Source organism: Cyanistes caeruleus, unplaced genomic scaffold (genome assembly GCF_971803275.1).
Source record: "Cyanistes caeruleus unplaced genomic scaffold, bCyaCae1.hap1.1 HAP1_SCAFFOLD_69, whole genome shotgun sequence".
NCBI classification, from domain to species: domain Eukaryota; kingdom Metazoa; phylum Chordata; class Aves; order Passeriformes; family Paridae; genus Cyanistes; species Cyanistes caeruleus.
Window position 1 is genome coordinate 2,636,176 of NW_028255886.1, and position 21,636 is coordinate 2,657,811.

At 48.2% G+C, this 21,636-nt stretch overlaps 2 protein-coding genes across 2 annotated transcripts in view; one reads left to right on the plus strand and one right to left on the minus strand.

Moving 5' to 3' along the window:
* Positions 1-8,894: 8,894 nt before the first annotated feature.
* Positions 8,895-21,636, minus strand: part of LOC147647051 (uncharacterized) — a 96,996-nt gene continuing 84,254 nt past the window's right edge. The window contains exons 5-6 of the mRNA XM_086872643.1: positions 14,615-14,626; positions 8,895-9,429 (exon numbers count right to left, since the gene is read on the minus strand). Coding sequence (XP_086728769.1) covers positions 8,895-9,429; positions 14,615-14,626 — 547 coding nt within the window. The remainder of the gene's footprint in view (positions 9,430-14,614; positions 14,627-21,636) is intronic.
* LOC147647052 (uncharacterized) lies at positions 14,468-20,069 on the plus strand. The gene is made up of 9 exons (XM_086872675.1): positions 14,468-14,693; positions 15,050-15,121; positions 15,504-15,575; positions 15,778-15,849; positions 15,939-16,040; positions 16,493-17,652; positions 18,097-18,204; positions 18,825-18,999; positions 19,527-20,069. The coding sequence occupies exons 6-9, from the start codon at positions 17,625-17,627 to the stop codon at positions 19,768-19,770; spliced, it is 555 nt and encodes a 184-aa protein (XP_086728801.1). The 5' UTR covers positions 14,468-14,693; positions 15,050-15,121; positions 15,504-15,575; positions 15,778-15,849; positions 15,939-16,040; positions 16,493-17,624; the 3' UTR covers positions 19,771-20,069.

Below are 21,636 nucleotides of genomic sequence, written 5' to 3' on the forward strand. Positions count from 1 at the left end.
ATCCCACAAGATTGAAGAAAAATCCACAAAATTCCAGAAACATCCCACAAGATCTTTACAAATTTCCACAAATTCTAAGAAAAATCCCTCAAAATTCTTCAAGTCTCCTCAAAATCCTACAAAATTCCAGAAACATCCCACAAAATTTAAGAAAAATCCCACAAATTCCTGAAAAATCCCACAAAATTCCCTACATCTTCTCAAAACCCCACTAAATAACAAAACATCCCACAAAATCTGCACAAATTCCCAGAAAATCTAGAAAAAAATCCCACATCATTCAAGGAAAATCCTACAAAATTTCAGAAAAATCCCACCAAATTCCAGAAACATCCCACAAAATCTCCTCCACTTCCAACAAAACTCCTGGAAAATTCAAAAAAAATCCAGAAAAATCCCACAATATCTCCGCCAAGTTTGACGATATTCCAGAAAAATCTCACAAAATCCTTGGAAAACCTCACAAAATTCAAGAAAAATCCCATAAAATTACAGAAACATCCCAAAAAATCTCAATATACCACTAATATTCAAAAAAATCCCACAAAATTCCCTAAATCTCCTCAAAATATTTCCAAATTCCAGAAAAATCCCACGTAATTCCAGAGAAATCCCACAAAATCTCATCAATATCCTGGTAAATTGCAGAAAAATCACAAAAAATTCCCTAAATCTCCTCAAAACCCTACCAAATTCCAGAAACATCCCACAAAATTCCAGAAAAATCCCACAAAATTGCCTGAATATCCCATAAAATTCGAGAACAATCCTTCAAAATTCCAGAAAAGTCCCACAAAATTTCCGAAAAATCCCACAAAAATAATTTTAAAAAATCCTACAAAATTTTAGGCAATTCTAGAACATTCACAAAAATCCCACAAAATTCAAGAAACATCCCACAAAATTATTTTCATTTGTTCAAAGTCTCACATACTTCCACAAAAATCCCACAAAATTGAAAAAAAATCCCACAAAATCCCCTAAATCTTCTCAAAATGCTACCAAATTCCAGAAATATTCCACAATATCTCCACAAATTTCCACAAAATCTAAGGAAAATCCCTTAGAATTCTTCAAGTCTCCTCAAAATCCCACAAAATTTCATGAGAATCCCACAAAATTCCAGAAAAATCCCACAAGTCCCTAAATCTTCTCCAAACCCCACAATATTCAAGAAAAATCCCACACAATTCAAGAAAAATCCCACAAAATTCCAGAAAAATCCCAGAAAATTCCAGTAAAATCTGATGAAATTGTTAGCGTTCAGGAACACACATAATCACAAATGATTGTATGCGGGGACTTTATTAAGAGATCTGGGTGTCAGGGGTTCACATACCCAAATCTGACCCATCTTGGTTTTGAGTTGAACATGTTTTATACTCTGTTATTATATAACTTATATATTAATTATTAAACTTACGTTGTTCTATTGTATGCATTGTTTTTACCCAAGCATGGATTTCTCCTGATCCCCCCCAGCCCCCCAACATTCTCATGTTCTTTAAACAATAATTATAGCTAATCACATCTAACAATTGTATCATGATCATCTACTGATTACACAGGTGCAGTTTTGACCTGATTTTTAGCAAGTACAAGGCCTAACATTTCCCAGGGCCAACTTTTCCCAGGCTTGGCAAACCTAACTTTCTAAGTCCTTGCATTTTCTAAGATTTTGAGACCTTTTACTATCATTACATATTTGTATTATATATTTGATATTACATATCAAAATGAAAGCATTTTCACTTCACTATAAGTGCAAATGTTTTCACTTGATACAGTTCTTTGCTTCTGAGTTTATACTTGATGTTCTTTGAATCCTTGATTGATGTAAACCTCATCCAGGTGAGCTGTCCTGGATGCTGTCAGGAACTGGAGAACCAGAAGATGGTGGATCTCACATCAGTGCCTTTATTATTTTCTGGTTCCAGGACATTTTCTTCTGTATTTCTACCTTGAAGATGCTGCAAACTAACCAAATTGCTAAGAATACAATTAGTAAGATTATGGCACTCTCAATGATAGATTTACTCCACGACCTCACATTCCACCCTAACCCTTTGAAGATTCTGCCTAACCAATTGTAGTCAAATCCTTTTGTTCTTCCTGTGCTCCATGCTCTATTTGTTGCAACTGATTGATGTCATATTCTACATCTGCAGTTACATTTGGGATGTGGATGCAGCAATGATCAATCCATCCCTTTAAAAAACCCACACACTCCATGCTCTTTCAGGAGTAGTAAATTGTAATTGTACGTTTAGTTCTTTAAATCTTTCTCAGGTCACTCTTGCTAATTTATCTACCTGACCTGTAAGTTTGTACAACATTTCTTTATTCTGATAGCTTGCTATAGGACCGAGCAAAGACTCTAGGGCCCACCCAAATTTCACTCTACTAAAGGGTTCTTGCCAAGTGTCATCTTGATTCTATTCCTATTTTAATCCTTCCTAGCTCTGCCTGTGTCTAGCCACTGAGTTGATTTTGCCATTGTTAGCATCCATACCAAGATTAATTTTTGTTTTAGCAATTTTACCAATGTTTCTGCACCCCAATGGCATTTGTTATGTTTCATTTGTAGAACTTCTCTCATTATCAAGGGGGTTAACACTATTTGTCTTTGTGCAGTAACATACCACTCTTCTGAATTATTTTGTGCATTTAGCTAATGTCCCAATTTCTCATCTTCTACTGAATATTTTGGTTTTGGAGGCAAATTACATTGAGATACATTAACATTTAAAGGTATCAATGCCATTGTTGTTTGCACTTCTCAAGCAATCTGTCGAGCTGTCCAGTCTGCTTTTCGATTTTCCTCACAAATTTTGGAGTTTCTTGATTGGTGTGCTTTACACTGTATAATTGATACTTGTTCAGGTTTTTGTATTGCTTTTATCAATTGCAGGACTGCATCTTGATGTTTAACGTGTGTACCTTGAGAAGCCAGTAGTCTTCTTTCTTTCTACAGTGCTCCATGTACATGTACTACTCCAAAAGCATACTTTGAGTCAGTCCATATGTTTACCCTTTTCCCTTTACTCAATTCTAGTGCTCTGCTTAAGGCAACCAGTTCTGCCCACTGGGCAGATGGATTTGCTGATAATGCTTTTGCCTCCACTATTGTACTGACTGTTGTTACCGCATATCCAGCGTATCTGGTCCCGTTCTCCACCAAGCTGCTTCCATCTGTGAATAGCTCTCATTCTGGTTGCTCTAGTGGGATGTCTTTCAGGTCTTCTCTTGCCAAATAGGTGTACTCTAGTTCTTCTACACAGTCGTGCTCTAATGGGCCTTCTTCAGTTGTGGTACGTGGGAACAAAGCTGGATTCAAAAGGTTAGTTGTCTTTAGTGTGACATCATCCTGCTCAGTCAGGATTACCTGGAATTTCATCATCCTGCTTGGAGATAGCCAATGGCCCCCCTTTTGTTCTGAAACAGTGGTCACCATGTGTGGCACGTAGACATCTATGTCTCTACCCATCATGAGTTTCCTAGCCTCTTGTATCAGCATCACAGTGGCTGTGACTGCCCACAGGCATGAAGGCCATCCAGCACTCTCATTGTCAAGTTGTTTGGAGAAGTAGCCTACCGGCCTTTTCCAGCCTCCCAAAGGTTGGGTCAGCACTCCCAGTGCTAGGTGTGATCTTTCATGCACAAACAGGTGAATATCTTTGGGTAAATCAGGCAATCCTAATGCCGGAGCCGTTGTCAATGCCTCCTTCAGTTTGAGGAAGGTCTCCTTCTGTGGTTTGCCCCGGGTAAATGGCTGCGTCTTCTGGGCTTCATACAGGGGTTTTGCAATTAGTCCATAGTCCATGATCCATAGATGGCACCACCCTGTCATCCCAAGGAAAACTCACAGCTCATGCAGGTTCTGGGGTTCTGGAATAGCACAAATAGCTTGAATATGATCAGTACCCAGCTTACGTTGCCCTTGTGAGATTTCACATCCCAGGTAAATCACAGTCTGCTGGGCAATTTGTGCTTTCTCTTTAAACACCTTATATCCTCCCATTCCCAGCTGATTTAAAATTTCAATTGTTACCTTTATGCAGGTTGTTTTCTCTTCTGTAATTGTCAGTGTATCATCAACATACTGTAACAGCAGGTATTGTTCTCTCAGTACTTGCTCATTCTCAGTCCAAATCTCCAGCTCCTTAGATAGCTGGCTTCCAAATAGGGTTGGACTGTTCTTGTATCCTTGTGGGAGGTGTGTCCAGGTAAGCTGAGTTTTCCTTCCATTTTCTGGATTTTCCCACTCAAAGGCAAGTAGTTTCCTACTTTCTTTGTCAAGGGTATGCAGAAAAATTGAGATACATTAAGTGTGTTATCTCATATATTTGTCTCATATATTTATCTCATATATTTTTATCATATATATTTATCAAGGGGTATGCAGAAAAAGGCATCTTTTAAATCAATTACAGTAAACCATTTATATTTCTCTTTTATGGATGTTAACAATGTGCAAGGATTAGCTACCACTGGGTAAATATCTTTAGTTATTGCATTTATTGCTCTCAAATCCTGTACTAGTCTGTATTGGTTAACACAGAAATTTGGGCTCTAGCGTTAACTGGAAGTAATAGGTGCACGTTTGGGACCCACCATTGCTAAAATCAGTATGTCTCCAGTTTTGTTATTTCTAGTGAGCATTTTAAATACAACCAACCTCCACCTCTCTGCTCACCCATGAGAGGCAGAGTTACCAGTTTCCCTGATTCTGAGGCTGTTTGGGCTCCACTCCCAGAAGCTGAGAAGGAGACTTGCTTTGGCTCACAGCCCAGAGCCTGTGGAGGTGTGCTGGGTTATACAGTGGGGCATTCGATACAATGAACTTGGGACAGTGTTAATTAGAAACTACTTTACTCAACTTTTAAGTGATAAGTCATCCATTATGTTTCTGGGGACCCTCTTCTTTATCCTTAGTGACCACCAGTAATGGTGGTTAGAGATTTGTTTTCTCTTTTCTGGGTTTTCATTAAGAGAACCAATGTATCTAACACCCTTTGCTTTCTCTGATTTTTCTTCTGGGATTTTTACAGGTCCATAATTTCTACTGTAATTAATTAACTCTTTTGCAACTTTGCTCCATGTCCAAATTTTATGGTTCCTAGCAGGAGAACGCAGTTGTGAACCTGTTGGCTGAGAGGGGGTGGTGAAGGGAGTAAACCCAGGATCAGTGGAACCAGGTCAATCAGTCGGGTTCCCAAGAAATCTATCTAGTCTATCCACAGGGGTTATAGCTGCTAGGGTTTTGGGGGTTTTTTATAAGAAAAATTGCTGTAGGTTTAAGTGATTCTGGAAGGCCTTGAATTAAAGAGGTCATAATTTCAGTTTTCACAGGTAACTACACTGGTGATTTAGAACCAGCAATTAATTTTCTTTTGTGTATCATTTGCAAGCAGGCAGCTTTGTGAATGTTTTCCAGTAGTTGGTTGGGGGTACCAACTATAGCTATAGGGTCCCCCCTTTCCAAGGGGTTTAGCCCCTCTGCCTGATAAGCTGCATGCTGATTTAGGGACCATGGGTTATATCTGTCTCCTGTTGTTACGAAGACTCCATGTCCCCAGTACCCACTGGCTTCCCATTCTCTCAATCGAATTTAATCACCTCCAGTAAGAGACACTCAGAATACATATTCTGTCTCTGACTCGTGAGGCAGACTCCCGTACTCCCTTTTTTTTTTTTCTTTTTTTTCTTTTTCTTTATTTTCAGTGGTTATATGCGGATCAAGATCCTTTTCATTATTGATATAATTATATTATAATCTGTTTTAATTAGAGGCTTCAAACTAAGACACCAGTGTTCCCCACAATTTTATCCAAGTTAGCTCCTTTTGAGGGTAAATTTGATTAATGAGAGGGGTTTCCCTCTCTTGTTTCCTTTAGCAAGTCAGCATTTTTTGAATTTTTATCATGGAGGGCTATTCACAACAGATTGATCTTACTCCTTTCTTCATCCAATTGTTTTTGCAAAATTTTAACTAGGTTTTGGAGGGAGTCTATTATAGTTCTTTCCTAACTTCTTCACTTAAAGCAAGTTTCTATAGCTGCTGTAAGACAAGCTCCCAAAACTGAGCAGAGTTTTATTTTTGCCCAGTTTAAATTCTATTTCATGTTGTAAAAAAAAAACCAAACATACTCTATCAATCACATTTGCCAAATTAAACCAATTATTGAGCACCAACTTTTCCCTCCTGGAGGTTTGGCACTATGTTTTGCTAACAAAGCATAACATGCATAGAATACAGCTTTAACTTCTGCAGACATTTTCGGTCATTTTTACAGAGGGAAAAACCACTACAGGGAGGTATCAACTTCAATTATACACACACACACACAAATTTTTGCTTCCCTGTATGGGTAAAAAGAACAAATCTGCTTGGGAGGCACTCCTTCAGTTTAAAATTCTGGTTGTCTCTTTGCTACACCAAGCAGTCAAAATTCATACACGCAACAACAAAAACAGTCCCGCCCTTTTGCACTAAGAGATCTTTTGCGAAATTCTGCAGACAGAGCCCTCAAGTGAGTGCGGGGTGCTTTTCACCTCGGCGTGTGCAGTTTGCAGGAAATTCAAGTTGCCCCTCTTGCTTTCCAGACACCGCTCACTCTTTCGGGAGTGTCGGGCTGGGTGCAACTGGAGCAAAACGTCCTTCCCCTAATACAGACTGCACAACAAACCTGCAGCCCCTTCTGTCTGTCAGAAATCCTGTCTGTGACTCCAGTTTAAATGCCACGATTCGCTAACGCAAGTGGGACTCGTGAGAGGTTCGTTTGATCTCAGAGTGCAAGACGGACACAAGGGATTTCAGTTTAAATCACAACAACAATAATGTACCTTTATTTTAGTGACAACAAGGGTTATGCGAGAGAGGAGAGGAAGAGAGGGAGAGATAAAGAAAACAAAGTAAAGAGAGAGAAGAGGGGGTTATAGCTACCAACAGAAGAGACGGGGTTGCTGGGGTCTTTTTCTGTGGGAAGATCTGACCGAAATCATCTTAGTCTTATGTAATTCTTCCCCAAAGTTACCTTGTTTCCAATGTGCTAATAAGCACCCAAAGGAGAAGTATCCGGTATGGGAGCATTGCTGCCCAAAATCCCTTTAAGTTTCTCCATATTATAACTATAATATACCACAAATGCTGGATCTGCAACGCTATTGCAGTCGTCTGACAGACGGCGCCTAGGCAACTAACTCAAAGATTTCTGGGAGTAATACTTTTCTATCTCTGAGAGAAAGTGCCTTGCCTCCAAGGGAGAGCCAGGATCTCTGAATCAGCTGGTTTCCTGACCCCCACAGTAAAGCATCTTACCTTTCTCTCCTGGGGAAATTGTGAGCAGCAGAGACGGTCGCAGCTGATGGGGTCCCCAAGAATCCCTCGGTGCCGGCTGGAGCGTGATCGGGTCGTGAGTTTGCTCAGCAGCACTCACAAGGTCCCATCTGGGGTCGCCAAAATGTTAGTGTTCAGGAACACACATAATCACAGAATGATTAAATTAAGGTGCTTTATTAAGAGCTCTGGGTGTCAGGGTTACACATACCCAAATCTGACCTGACTTGGTTTTGAGTTGAACATACTTTTATACTCTATCATTATATAACTTTCATATTAATTATTAAACTTACATTGTTCTATTGTATGCATTGTTTTTACCCAAGCATGGATTTCTCCTGATCCCCCTCAACCCCCTAACATTGTTCCTCATGTTCTTTAAACAATAATTATATCTAATCACATTTAACAATTGTATCATTCATCATATACCAATTACACAGGTGCAGTTTGACATGATCTTTAGCAAGTACAAGGCCTAACACTTCCCAGGACCTACTCTTCCCGGGCTCACCAAACCTAACTTTCTTTCTAAGTCCCCAAATTTTCTAAGATTTTAAAACCTTATACTATCAGAGTGACACTTGTCTTTACAAACAAGCTGTGAGTCTGCCGATAAAATGAAACTATCACTGAGAGATAACAGAAACAATGGGATGGATTCAACTGAAAGATGAAAGAGACACTGGGGAAGCACCACAAAATTCCACAAGGGCTAAGAACTAAGAAGGAGATTATGCACTGGGGGGAGGGGGGATGGTATCTCAGGTATCATGAGTACCAGGAAGTCTGTACCTCTCAAATCCCTCAGCCTATGGGGAAAGGGAGAAGGGACGTACGGCCTGGAATTGGGATAAAAGGGAGGCTGCGCTCTCCAAAAATTAGAGAGATCCCAGGGGAATGCCCCATGGCCTCTCCCTTTATTTGAAAAAATTGAAAGCACTCCTCTATCTCCTTTTTGCATATAAACCTCTGGTGTTCGTGGATTAATTTTTTCTGACACTAACAATTAATATGAACTTCAAAACTACAAACCTAGGCAGTGCAGAATATGAAAAATATGAAAGCTAAAACTAAGGGCATCATAGCTGGAGGGGGGGTGGAATTGAATAATTTTGGGGTGGGACTGAGTAGCATTCAGAGGCACTGAGAGGTCTTGAGGTGACAGATTGAAGCCCCTCATCTCTTTGAGTGCCAAGAAATGGAGACAACTCCAAATACCCCACAACCCCTAAATACTCTCAAGTAGCTCCCTGATTCCCAGTTTCTCTTGAAGCACTAGTAAAATGTCAGGTTTTAGGTGCCATTGATTAATTAGATGCCATTAATTTGTTGATTTTTACCCCAATTTAGTCTGTTCCAAAGGGATGAAGATGAATCTAAAGATAATTAGAACGAAACCAAAACGACCACCAGCCCAGTGTCTTCCCAACACAGATCACAGGGAACATGGGCCATCAGGGCTCTGCCCAACGTGGGCCCACTGATGGGGGATGGAGTTGGAGCAGCGCACGAAGCTCTTCCTGCACTTGGAGCACTCGCAGGGCTTCCCTTAGTGGTGCCTCCGTTTATGTCTGGTCAGTTGAGAGCTGTCTGAGAAGTTCTTCCCACACTGGGGACACTCATAGGGCCTCTCCCCGGTGTGGATGCGTTTGTGGGTACTGAGGCTGGAGCTCTGGCTGAACCCCTTCCCACATTCTCCACACTTATAAGGCCTCTCCCCAGTGTGGATGCGCCGGTGGGTGATGAGGTGGGAGTTTTGCTTGAAGCGCTCCCCACAGTCACTGCAGCGGAAGGGCCTCTCCTCTGTGTGAATCTGCTGGTGCCTGAGGAACTGGAAGCTGGTCTGAAACCTCTTCCCACATTCTGGACACTCGTAGGGCCTCTCCCCAGTGTGGATCATCTGATGGATGGTCAGTTGGGACCTCCGGCTGAAGCTCTTCCCACATTCCCCACACTTGAAGGGCCTCTCCCCAGTGTGGATGCGCTGGTGCCTGACGAGGGTGGAGTTGTGCTTGAAGCCCTCCCCACAGTCAGGGCAGCGGAAGGGCCTCTCCTCTGTGTGAATCCTCTGGTGCACGAGGAGACTGGAGCTGATCCGAAACCTCTTCCCACACTCGGGACACTCGTAGGGCCTCTCCCCAGTGTGGCTGCGCTGGTGGATGATGAGATTGGAGTTAAAGCTGAAACCCTTCCCACATTTCCCACACTTGTAGGGCCATTCCCCAGTGTGGATCATCTGGTGGCAGATCAGGCTGTTGCTCTGGCTGAAGCTCTTCCCACATTCCAAGCACTTGTAGCACTTCTCCCCATCCTGAAGCTGCTCATGGACCACCAGCTCAGAGCCCCGGCTGGATCTCCGGCCGCCTTCCCTGCACAGGGTGGGTCTTTCCTCCTCAGAGCACCCTGGGATGGGTTTGGAGCCCCTCCTCCTGCGGGATCTCCGGGGCTTTTCCTCCCCGTTGGATTCCTGCACTGTGGAACTGCTCAAATCAGCCTCTTCCACAAGGTTCTGCTGCAGGGATTTGCCCTCCCTGGTCTCCATCCTCAGCTCCTTGTCTGGGGGAGGAAGGACAAGGAGAGGATGGGATTTACCTTGGTGCCAGAGGGAAGGGGAAGGAGATCCCCCCAGTGCGTCCCCGGCAGGACGGCCTCGGCAACAGGGTTGTCCTGCAGCTGGGGGCCATGCTGGGCTGGGAGATGGAGCAGGAGAGAGAGGGAAAGGGGCACTGACTTCCTCCTCACCTGCCTGGGTGTCCCGAGGCATCTTCCTCTTCCTTGCAGCCTTCCTCTCCATCCAGCCAAGGTTTGGCAATGGGAAATCCTGGTTTGGGGAAATACAAGGGATGAGGACATTGAGTTTGCAGGTCCCTCTGTCCAAGCTCATCTCTAGAAGTCATCGGACATCTGGGGTCCATAAAACCTTCAGAAAACACCAAAATTCAGCCTGAAAATGCCTCCCAGGAGTTCCCCATCTCTGGTCTCTCCTGTTTGGGGTTCAAGGGTTCCCCCCGTCCCAGCTGCTGGGAGTCACGCTTGTACTGGGGATCACCTGTCGGCTTGGTCCCTGCCCTCCCCGGGCTGCTGAGAGTGCCAGGAATCCGAAAAGTTCCCCCTGTTTCCATCTCCCCACTTAAGGATGGTGGGACCCCCCAATATCCCCCCAAGTAGGATTTTCCACTCAGCTTTGGAGTTCCACATTCTCCAAACATCCCCCCCCCAAATAAACCCAACCCAGGGACCCCCCCAGGATATCTGGGCAAAGCTCCCGCTCCCCAGTCACCTGTGGGATGGTGGGTGATGATCGCACAGGTGGGGGACTATAAATTCAGGGGGTGCTCGACCTTGTAGTTCCTTCTCCTTTCCCTGATCCTCATTTGTCCCTCCTCCTCCTCCTGCTCCTCTTCCATCCCTCCCCCTCCTCCCCCAGGAGCAGTGACACCCTCAGTGTCCCGTTCCCGAACCCCTCACAGCCCACGGCAGGAGCGGGGATGGAGCCGGGACAGGTCAGGATGGGCAGCACGGGGCTCTCCACTGCTCCCACCCTCTGGGGACGGGGGGAACCCGGCCTGAGGAAAAGGAGAGGGAAACTGGGAAAATTGGGGGCAGCAGATCCAACCTGGGGCTGGCTGGGGACCCTGGCTGGGGACTGCCAGCCCTTGGGGCTCCTCTGGGGAGATGTGGGAGGGGGGAACACAGAGAGGGCTGGGGGATTCCAGGAGTGGCAGCACTGGCAGGGACTGGTTTGTACTGGGATCATCCTGGCACTGGCTGAGATTGCACTGGCTGTGTACTGACATCATACTGGGATATCATACTGGGATCGTCCTGGCAGTGAGTAGGAGACTGCAGGGGGCAATTGAGATCAGGTTGTGAGGAACTGGGAATATGCCCTGCACTCCCTAGAACCCTGGCATCGCCCCCCATATGTCTCGTAAGTCTCCCCCAAACCCTTCAGGATCCCTGAGTGCCCCCTCAGCGCCCGTTCAGGACCCCCCAAAGCATCTCTGGATCCCTGAATGCTCCCGACACCACAGATGCCCCTTCCAGACACAGCTGGGAATTCATCTCCCATCATCCCAGAACACAGTTCCGCGCCCAAACCTCCTGCCGTGCCCCACGCCCCAAAGAGCCCAGTTACAGCTCCCCAGGTTCCCCCCAAGTGCTCACGAGCTGTATACATTCGCCCCGAGGACCTGCAACCACAGCTTGAACGGAAAAGTTCTCTCTGAGTGCTTCCCTGCAACACCAAACGCGCCTTCCGAGCCACTTACGGAACTACATCTCCCATCATGCTCCGCGGCGCCCATATGGTGCTATTCCAGCCATGACTCCATCTTCCGTCATGCCCCACGCCTCACCGGAATCCACTGGAGCTGCGCCTTTAACTCCGGTGATGCTCCGCGGCCCCACTAAACTGTATTATATCGGCGCCTACAACTCCCATCATCCCCTGCGACCCATAGATTCCCCGTTACAGCCCCCCAAGTGCCCGCCCGGACCCCGAAGGGCCCCCAGATTCTCCTCCCTGACTTCCAAGTGCCCCCCTGGACGCCCAAGTGCTTTCCCAGACCAGGAATTGTCCCACAGAATCCCTAAGTGCCCACCTGGCTCCCCCAAGTGTCCTCCAGACCACCAAGTTCTCTCTAAATTCCCTCCCCAGACACAAAACTGCCCCAAATGTTCCCCAGAAAAGTTTCCATGGACCCCAAAGTGGTCCCTTTTACCCTGTCTGAGAAAATTATTAAAAAATATTATCAAAGGACTAAAAGTAGGACAAATTAGCATAAAGAGGGAGAAATAGTGGTCAATTAATTAATGAAGGGAATTGTGGTACTTTGACCAAGGAATGATAATGTTTTTAGTTGCTAAAAATGTATCAATTCTTTCATATAAATATAAAAATTAGGTTCTAAAAATACAGAACAATATTATTATAAAATAATAAAATTTTATTTTTTTAATTAATTAGATTTTAATGATAAAGAAAAATTCTAAAGAGAAATGTTATCAATGTTTTGGGATGTCTGTCCCAGGTGGGCCATGTCAGACATGCTGAGGCTCGGGGTGAGGAGCAGGTTGTCCAAACAGGGGCAGCCTGCAAGGGATTCATTCTTCTCTGTGGCCAGACAGCCTAAGCAGACATTCAGCATCAGGATTGTAAAGAGCAAATCCTGACCTCCTGATCAGTACACAAAGATGTTTTACAGTTTGAACAGTAGAATGTTGTCACTGTAAGGTGCCTTCTTTGTTAATATAGCTCATATTGTGTCATGTTTTTTAAATACCAATGTTGTTGTACCAGCTTTCTTTGCTAAAATATTGTTATAAATGAAATTAGAATTTTGACAACTAGGTCCCTTGGCTTAATGGCAGTTTAATTAAAAATGAATACAATTTACTAAACTGAATAATAGTGTGGTGTAAAAGAATGCAGTTTAGTAAAATAATACAGTTTAATAAAAAAATAAAATTTATATATATAATCTACTAGTAATTAAGTGTGATTAAAGCATAAGCAAAACCCACCAGGGTACGGAGGCTTCCCACCCTGCCTCACCTTCAAAACAAAGCACTTCAAGCTAAACTCATATACTGTATGCTTATACATATTCATTAATGTTTCCTGTAAGTTTCCTCCTATTTCCGATTTTTCTGATTATACGTCACTTTTCTTCACGGCACATGCCTCACTTGTTGTTAGGAGGTCTTCAGTCTTCTTTTGGTGGTCTTTTGGTGAAGGCTTCTCTTCTTCCTCATTGTCCTTTGGATAACCTTACAGGTTTGCATGTGCGTACTAAGCCTTGTGTTATGTTAGTCTACTAATTAGCCTTATATTTACTAATCTTTACACCCAATGCCTAAATTTCTTCTAATTTTGGTCCATCTCAAGGCCATTTTGGTCTTGAGACACCATTTATCTTCTAAACTACATCCTGTACCTTAATTTTGACATGTAACATCTGCAAAGGGGTACATCTGCTTCGTAACACTGATTCTTGATTGTTTCTAATAATAACTTTAATAACAGTTACAATTTAGTTAGCACGAACCAATTCCATTTATTACAACTGTAAATACCCCTTATGCACCTTTTTATTGGTTTCCATGCTAACGGCCTTGCTTTCTTCCTTGCTATGGATAAACTTGTATTTTCTCAATTTCTTCTTTTGCGAACTCAATTGTTTGGCTGCAGACCAGTTGCTAAGCCCATCCACATTCAGCTCTTAGTCTTCAGAGGGAAACTTTGAGCACAGTGAGAATCTCCCAGTGTGCAAGAGGGTCCCTGTGTGCCAGCTGCAGCTGGGGCCTCAGCCATCTCCTCTCTCAACAGGTTCCCCTCTGCAGCTTCACAGGAAAGGCCAAACACCTCAGTCAGGGACACCTGCACCACACATTTCACATCTCCATGCCCATACATGATGTCCCTGTCACAGCTGCATTACCAGCTTGCTGCTGTGCAGATGCTGCCACCACCCAAAGCAAGGCCCTGTGTCCCTAAAGGGACCCACCCTGCTCTGTGGCCTGGACTGAAGGTGGGTCCCTCCTGCCAGGGCAGGGCCTGACACAGCTCTTCTGTTCCAATAAAGAGATGGAGCTCTCACCCCAGTGTCTGGCTGGTACCACCAGCAAAGCCCACACAGCACCAGCCCCGGCTGAGCTCCATGTCCAGGAGCAGGCGGGGCTGACCACGGTGTGGGCAGGCAGGAGCCAGGCAGGGGCTGCTGTGACCAGCAGCGGGGCCCCGAGGGGCTGGGGGAGTCTGTGTTGAGTGTCCCTGGTCTGAGGGCACATTTCCTTCAGTGGCATCACCTGGGCCTGGACCTCCTCCAGTGCCATGCCCAGGAAAAGAGGGAACCATCAAGAGCATCTCATGGGACAGAACATGACCAGCAATGTCAGCAGGCAAAACCAAGGTTTTGTTTGGCAATGACCCTTTGATGAAGTCAAAGATTTACAATCAGTCCAGTACAGATTGGAGTACAGAGGGGAGAACACTCAGGGGGTACAGCCAAGGCCATGAGGTCACAGCAGTCTCTGGGGTGATAGCAGGCTGAGGTGACAGCAGGCTCTGAGGTCACAGAGGTCCCAGAGCCCCGTGGTTGCACAGCACCACAAGGACCAAGCAGTCAGTCCTTGACCACGACTGTTGTGGCAGCAGCGGCGGCGGCAGCAGCGGTGCTGACATTGGGACAGCGGTGTCAGGACAGTGGTGGCAGCAAGAGCTGCAGGACTGGCAGTGGGCAAGGCACCATGGCCTTTGCTCTGCACCTCATCCTCCTGCTCCTCCTGGCAGTGGCCCTGCCTGACAGGGCTGCCCAGGCTGCTCCGTGGCGAGCACGGCGAGCAGGTGAGCCCAGGGCCTGGCTTCCCTTTCCTGGGACAGCACTTCCTTCTCCCTGGGAAGCATTGGGGATGGTTTTCCGCAGGGCTTCAGGGAGGGTTTCCTCTGTGGGAGGGAGAGAGTCCCCAGAGCCCCTGGGCTGGTCCTGCTGCCTCTCCAGGAATTTTGCACAGGGCCTGCAAAGAGGGTGGAGAGTGACCAGAGCCAGCCTAGAGCTCCCCAGGCCCCTCTGCAGCTTTGGCCATGTCCATTGACATCTGGCTCCCACGGCCTTACCTGACCCCCTTGCAGTGCCCAGTTCCTTAAGGCAGAAGGGGGTCCCAGCTCACCATGGAATGATTCTGATCTGTGCTCCCTTCTAGATTGGGATCGTGACATGGGGCATCTGGAAGGCCCGGGACATGACGGTTTGAGACCCATGGAGAATGCTGGAGGCAAGTTCTCAATGTCCCTTTCTGCTCAGTATAATCAGTGTCAATGTGGCAAGAACTTACTCACGTGCCACTTCACTTAAGAATCTGAAGGCTGATGGATTCTGGAACCCTCGCTCTGCTCCGTTCTGGAGCCCTGAGTGATCCTACAGCATTGCTGTCAGTGGGAGGAAGGAGCATTTAACTATCAATCTTCTTCCACTGTGCAATGCCAGTGTCACTTTCCGTGTGCTCTGTGCAGCTACAAGGAAGATCAGAGAGGAAGGGGCCGGGCCCAGGGCTGTGCCCCAGGGCTGGGCCTCGTGTGGCTCCTTTGCCAGCCCCAGGGAGCCTGAGGATCTTCTACAGTGCCATGGGAACTCTTCTGTCTTGCCTTTCTTTGCAGCCAAGCCTCTTGGTGAAGGTGATCTGGCTTCCCAACCCACATCCAGGACTGAGGCTCTTGGAGATGGTGAGGGTAGGTCAAGGCCTTTCCCCCTGGGAGAGCTGCCAGCTCAGAGCCCAAAGCTCAGCCAGGGCAGCATCGCTGAAGGTGCCAGGACAGAGCTGTGCACGTGTGTGCCCTCGCCCTGCGTGATCCCCTCACCGCTCCTGCAGCTCAGTGCTGCCTTTGCAGATCAGCAGACATGACAGAAGCTTCTGTGGCTGTTGAGTTACAGGTGTGTCTGCAGGGAGGACTTTCCAGGCTCCTGGGCTGGATGCTGCACGCAAGCCCAGCTCCCGTCGCAGGGGTGAGTATTGTGTCCTTGCTGATCCCACAAGCTGAACCCTGATTTTTTAGGATCTATTCCTGGGAAATGGATATATATTTTTTTATAAGGTCCTCCAAGAGGAAAGAACAAAGCTGCAGGACACCGGAAACCCCATGAGCCATCCAATACCATGCAGCAAATGCTGAAGGAAATGCTGCAGGGAGGACAAGGTGGGTCCATGTCCCTCAGCCTTCTCCTGACACTCAGCAGCCGGGGGCTTTCTCTGCACATCTGGTCACACCGTGCCCAGCACAGCAGGAAGGGATCCATGGCAGCCTTGCTGCCCCACTGCTGCTTTCATGCCCTGCAGGGCTGTTTCCCAGCCTGGCCTGGCTGCAGCTTCTCCCCAGCCTCTGCAGGAAGGCATTTGGCATCAGCTGACAGGGAGCCCAAACTGCAGCATGGGCCATGCACATCCTGAGATCCCCTGAAATTTCCTGGTCTTGGGCTAGATCAGGTGTAGGGGCTGTTTGGAGGAGGGAGGGCTCTGGCCAATCCCATAAGTTTATATGATTTCCTAATCCTTATGCATGACCTCGACTAGTATTGCATCATGATGACACCACTTCCCTGAAAAGAGAATGGTTCCATCTGATCCAGCTGTGGCTTTTCCTTTCTCCAGAGATGAACCCAAAGGCTGTGCTGAAGGTGGCGTTTCCTGGAGGAAGCAGTGGCTCACGGGCAGCCTCTGCTGCAGGAAGGGAGGCCATGCCAGGCACAGCCCCAGGAGGTAATTGCTGTGCCTCTGGGCCTGAACCCTGCTGAGGCTTGAGCTGTAAATATCTGCTGCTTGGCAGTGCCTGCCTTTCAGGGATGTTGCACAGAGCATGGAAAAGGTGTTGAGAGCGTCCACGGCCAGCCCAGAGCTCCCCAGGCCCCTCTGCAGCTTTGGCCATGTCCATTGACATCTGGCTCCCATGGCCTTACCTGACCCCCTTGCAGTGCCCAGTTCCCTAAGGCAGAAGGGGGTCCCAGCTCACCATGGAATGGTTCTGATCTGTGCTCCCTTCTAGATTGGGATCGTGACATGGAGCATCTGAAAGCCCTGGCACATAATGGTTTGAGATCCATGGAGAATGCTGGAGGCAAGTTCTCTATGTCCATTTCTGCACAGAATTATCAGTGTGAGTGTGGCAAGAGCTCACTCTCATGCCATTTCCCTTAAGAATCTGAAGGTTGATGTATTCTGGGAACTTCGCTCTGCTCCCATCTGGAGCCCTGAGTGATCCCACAGCATTGCTGTCAGTGGGAGGAAGGAGGATTTAGCTGTCAATCTTCTTCCACTGTGCAATGCCCGTGTCACTTTCCGTGTGCTCTGTGCAGCTACAAGGAAGATCAGAGAGGAAGGGGCCGGGCCCAGGGCTGTGCCCCAGGGCTGTGCCTCGTGTGGCTCCTTTGCCAGCCCCAGGGAGACTGAGCTGCTCCTGTTGCTGCTGCCAAGCCCTGGCCCTGCCTGGGGCGAAGTTCAGAGCTGCTGGCAGCTCCAGGGAGGCCTTTCTCCCCTGACTGCAATGCAAGGGGCTTCTTCTATCCCAGTGTGGGCCCACTGCAGGCACCTTGTCCCCCTGCTCCTGCTCCTGAGTGGAAGGCAGAGAGGAGGGAGTGCCTTGGAGGGCACCAGTCACCCAGGTGCACTCACTGCTACTCTGGACTGATGGAGAAATGGAACTACTTTCCATTAAGGTCCTCCAAGATGGAAGAACAAAGAGATAGAAGACAAGAATTCCCTGGAGGCATCCCAACTTCTGGACAGGATGCTGAGTGATCTGGAGAGACGCCGTGGTGGGTTCATGTCCCTCAGCCTTCTCCTGACACTCAGCGGCCAGGGGCACATCTGGACACGCCATGCCTGGCACAGCAGGAAGGGATCCATGGCAGCTTTGCTGCCCCGCTGCTGCTTTCATGGCCTGCAGGGCTGTTTCCCAGCCTGGCCTGGCTGCAGCTTCTCCCCAGTCCCTGTAGGAAGGCATTTGGCATCAGATGACAGGGAGCCCAAACTGCAGCATGGGCCATGCACACCCTGAGATCCTCTGAAATTTCCTGGTCTTGGGCTAGATCAGGTGTAGCGGCTGTTTGGAGGAGGGAGAGCCCTGGCCCAGCCCCAATAACCTGGATATTTTCCTGACCTTTATCCATGACTTTAACAAGTATTGCCTCCTGAAGATACCACCTCCCCTAATGGTGAACAGTTCTATCTTATCCAGCTGTCCTTTTTCCTTTCTCAAGTGCTGGAGCAGATGTTTGTGCAGATGATGGCATATGCTAGAGGAAGGAATGGCCCTGTGCCAGCTCCTGTTGCAGGAAAGGAGGAGATGCCAGGCCCAGGCACAGGAGGTAATTGCTGTGCTGGGCTCTCCCTCGGCAGGGCTGTGTGCCAGCAGCTCTTCCCTCAGGGCCTGCATGGCCCGGCAGCAGCCAATGCTGGAGGTGCCGCGGCTTCCAGGCCTCTGGAGCTCATTCCCAGCCCCTGGGAATCGGGACTTGTGCACCAACATCTCTCCCCCAGCAGCTGCTCCTGGAGCTGGCCCTAAGCATCCAGAGGCCCAAGACACAGGAGCAGCCCCGAGTGGGAGCCCTGCCGTGAGCCCAGGGCCACAGCCAGCCCTGGCTCCCAACTGGGCAGGGGATGCACTGGCCCCTTACAGGGCCTGGCTCTGTCCCCTTGGGCTGGGGGAGCTGTCACAGAGCAGGGAGGGTCAGGGGTGGCAGTGGCTGCTCAGGGATGGGTTGACCCGTGTCCCTGTTAGGAGCCACTGCCCAAGCAGCTGTGCTGTCCCGGGCTCTGCTCTCGGCCTTCTGGGCTTTGTTGGGTGGCACAGCCTGTGCCAAGGTGTGGCAAGGTGCCTGCAGGCCCCAGCTCTGGGGGAAACAGAGAATGTCCTGGCCGTATCCAGCGTGCTGCCAGCTCAGCAATGGAGCACAGCACAGGCTCACGCTGCCCATTGCTCCCACAGATGCGCTTGGCAAGTCCAATATAAATGCTGAGAAGCCACCGAGCACCCCAAGAGTGTTCTGCCCGCAGGATGTGCACAAGTCCTGCATGATAGGCACAGCAGTGACACTGTTCACAGTGCCACTTTCCATGGTCCTGTGCTATGTTGGATTCCGGTGGTGGAAGGACAAGAAACGGTAAGTTGTTGTTCATCTCCACCCTCCAGCTTCTTGAAAGGCTGCTCATAGTCAGGAAACATTCCCAGTGAGGATGCTGTGCACTTGTGGGTAATCAGTGGTTGCCCAAATAACTCTGCTGAGAGTTCTGCTGCTGCCCAGGCCTTTCATTGGCCTCTTAATTGCTGGGCCTTGTCCTGGGGAGCCCGCTGGGGCTGCAGCCAGTGCTGGCTCCCACTGAGGCTGCCTGGCTAAGAGCAGCCCCCGGAGCAGCGGGCAGAGGCAAAGCAAGGTGGGCAGGAGAAAGAGCGGGGACGAGATTGCCCTTGAAAGGCAGAGGTGCTCTGGGGCCCGCTTCTGGCCAGGGACCCTGCCCAGAGCCATCCCCTGCTTGCAGGGGCCTTGAGGGGCAGCTGTCCAGCTGGGCCAAGCTGTGCCAGCAGCTCCAGCCGTGCTGGGGAGCCTTGGCCGCTCTGGGCCCTGCTGTACAGGAGGGTCCCTGAGTGCCCATGGCAGCTGGGGGCCTCAGCCACCTCCTCTCTCCACAGTCACCCTGCTGCAGCTCCAGCATACCAGCCAAGGAGGTGTGACTCTCCCTTGCCCCCAGGGAGCCCAGAGACTGCCTCGTTCATCAGCTCTCAGATGTGGCCTCAGAAGCAGGAGTCGACCTGGAAAGCAGAGCACCAGCACTCCGTGCCTCCCCCACGGCCCCCCAGCCCGGCTGTGAAGAGGAAGCCCCCTGAGATTCCCCCACCTCCTCCCCTCCCAAGCCGGCCACCCTGGTCCAGCTAGGACTGAAAGTGGGACAGCCATGGCAGGGCTTGGGCCACTAGCATCTTGGGGCATCTGCTCTTGGCTTCAAATAACACATTACCTGTGGGTAACAGCCAGAGGCACTTTTCCTACTCTTTTACCTTCAGTGGGAAGGGCTGAAGATTCTTCCCATGCCCTGTCTTATCCCTTTTGATTTTCATACAGCTGGGTGCTGGCTGAACCTTTTCAAAGAACTTTATTTATTTACACTTCATGTTTTACCCCACCTAGCAAGGAAAAAAAAATAAAAATAAAAGATTTCTTCAGTTTAGACTTCATTTTTAATGTGGTTGGGCCACTCAAATTTTGAGCAATTAATTTTCCATGGTGCCTCTTCCCTTTTCCTTCCTATCTAGAAAAAGTTCATCTGGACATGAAAATCAACAGAATTACTGAGATTCACCTCAAAGCCCAGAGGAGAATCTCACACAAAATATTCTCCTGTATACTGCACAACAAGAAATATTCAGAGGAAAATACCGTGGCAGCTGAGGCTCCTGGAACTCCCAGAATCCTGAGCCTGCAGAAGAGGCAAACAGCCCTGGCAGAGGCTGAGGGGAATTCTCCTCAGACTCCTCAGAAAGTGTGTCACTTCAGGAGGGGAAAGCTTTTAAACCTTTGCCTTACCTTCCTCCTGTGCTAAAATGTAAGGCTCCTCCTGAGAAAATACTGAGCTACAAACAATTCTCCATTCCTCAACAAAGCTACTCAGGTGCTCAACTTACAGAGCAAAACTAAATGTGGTCAGAAATTTCCCATCAAAGCCCATTTGCAGAGAAACCCCACCATACATGAGCAAATATTTATTAGCACTTCAGTTCACTCTAAAGATTGCTCCTTTTTTTTCCCAGAGAGAATATTAGAACCATTTGCTCTTGATAGGACTCCTTGGATGGCCCCCAGACCTGGCTCCTCACCACGCCCTGCCCGAGCTGTTCATGCAGCCAGGCAGCACCACCTGACTTTGCCACCCTTTTCAGGCCTTGGGCACGGCTGGTGCCACGGTCCCCTCTGGTGCCACAGTCCCCTCTGGTGCCATAGTCCCCTCTGGTGCCACAGTCCCCTCTGGTACCACGGTCCCCTCCTGGTTCATGGTGTGTCCCTGCTGCTGGAGGAGCCCTGCTCGTGCGTCTGCATTCAACAAGGCCGGTGCTACTTCCCAGCCAAAGAGACACTAAAGTCACTGCTTTGGCTAGCTCATTGGAATGAGTTCAACACTTCCTCACCTCTATCACAGATAAAAACCCACATACTCCTAAAACCCACATACCAGCAGCATAAAGTCACCTCATCTACAGAGGTGAGGAGGCCTGAGCAAACAGAAGGTCAGCTTTCAAGCACATTGGGTTCTTAATTTAGTGGAAGCACTCAGTTGTGCACAAGCCTTATTTGTCAAACTGGACTGTGCAATGCTATTCTCTTGCTTGTATTAAAGAGGAGCCAGGGAGAAATTAGCTAAGAAACCAGAAACACTTGAGGCTCAGGCCTGGCACACAAATAGAGCAGGGTGGCACCTGCCCACTTTTCCCGCATCCCTTTTCCTGACAGACAAAGGCGGATGCGGCTCCACTGGGGGCACCATGGAAAGGCTTCTGATCTGTGCTCCCGTCTAGATTGATATCAGAACATGGATTATTTGGAAGCCCTGGCACGTGACAGTTTGAGATCCATGGAGAATGCTGGAGGCAAGTTCTCAATGTCCCTTTCCATGTAGAACAATGAGTGTCAATGTGGCAAGAGCTCACTCACATGCCATCGCCTCTTGAAGATGCCACCTCCTGTAATGGTTAACAGTTCTATTGTTGTGATGTCTGCTTTGTTTGAATGGTTTCTCCAATTATTCCC

Coding starts and splice junctions, on each gene's coding strand:
- LOC147647052 (XM_086872675.1), top strand. CDS start 17,625: ATGCTGAGTGATCTGGAGAGACGCCGTG. Junction 17,653..18,096: donor TGATCTGGAGAGACGCCGTG/GTGGGTTCATGT, acceptor TCCTTTCTCAAG/TGCTGGAGCAGATGTTTGTG. Junction 19,000..19,526: donor TGGTGGAAGGACAAGAAACG/GTAAGTTGTTGT, acceptor CTCTCTCCACAG/TCACCCTGCTGCAGCTCCAG.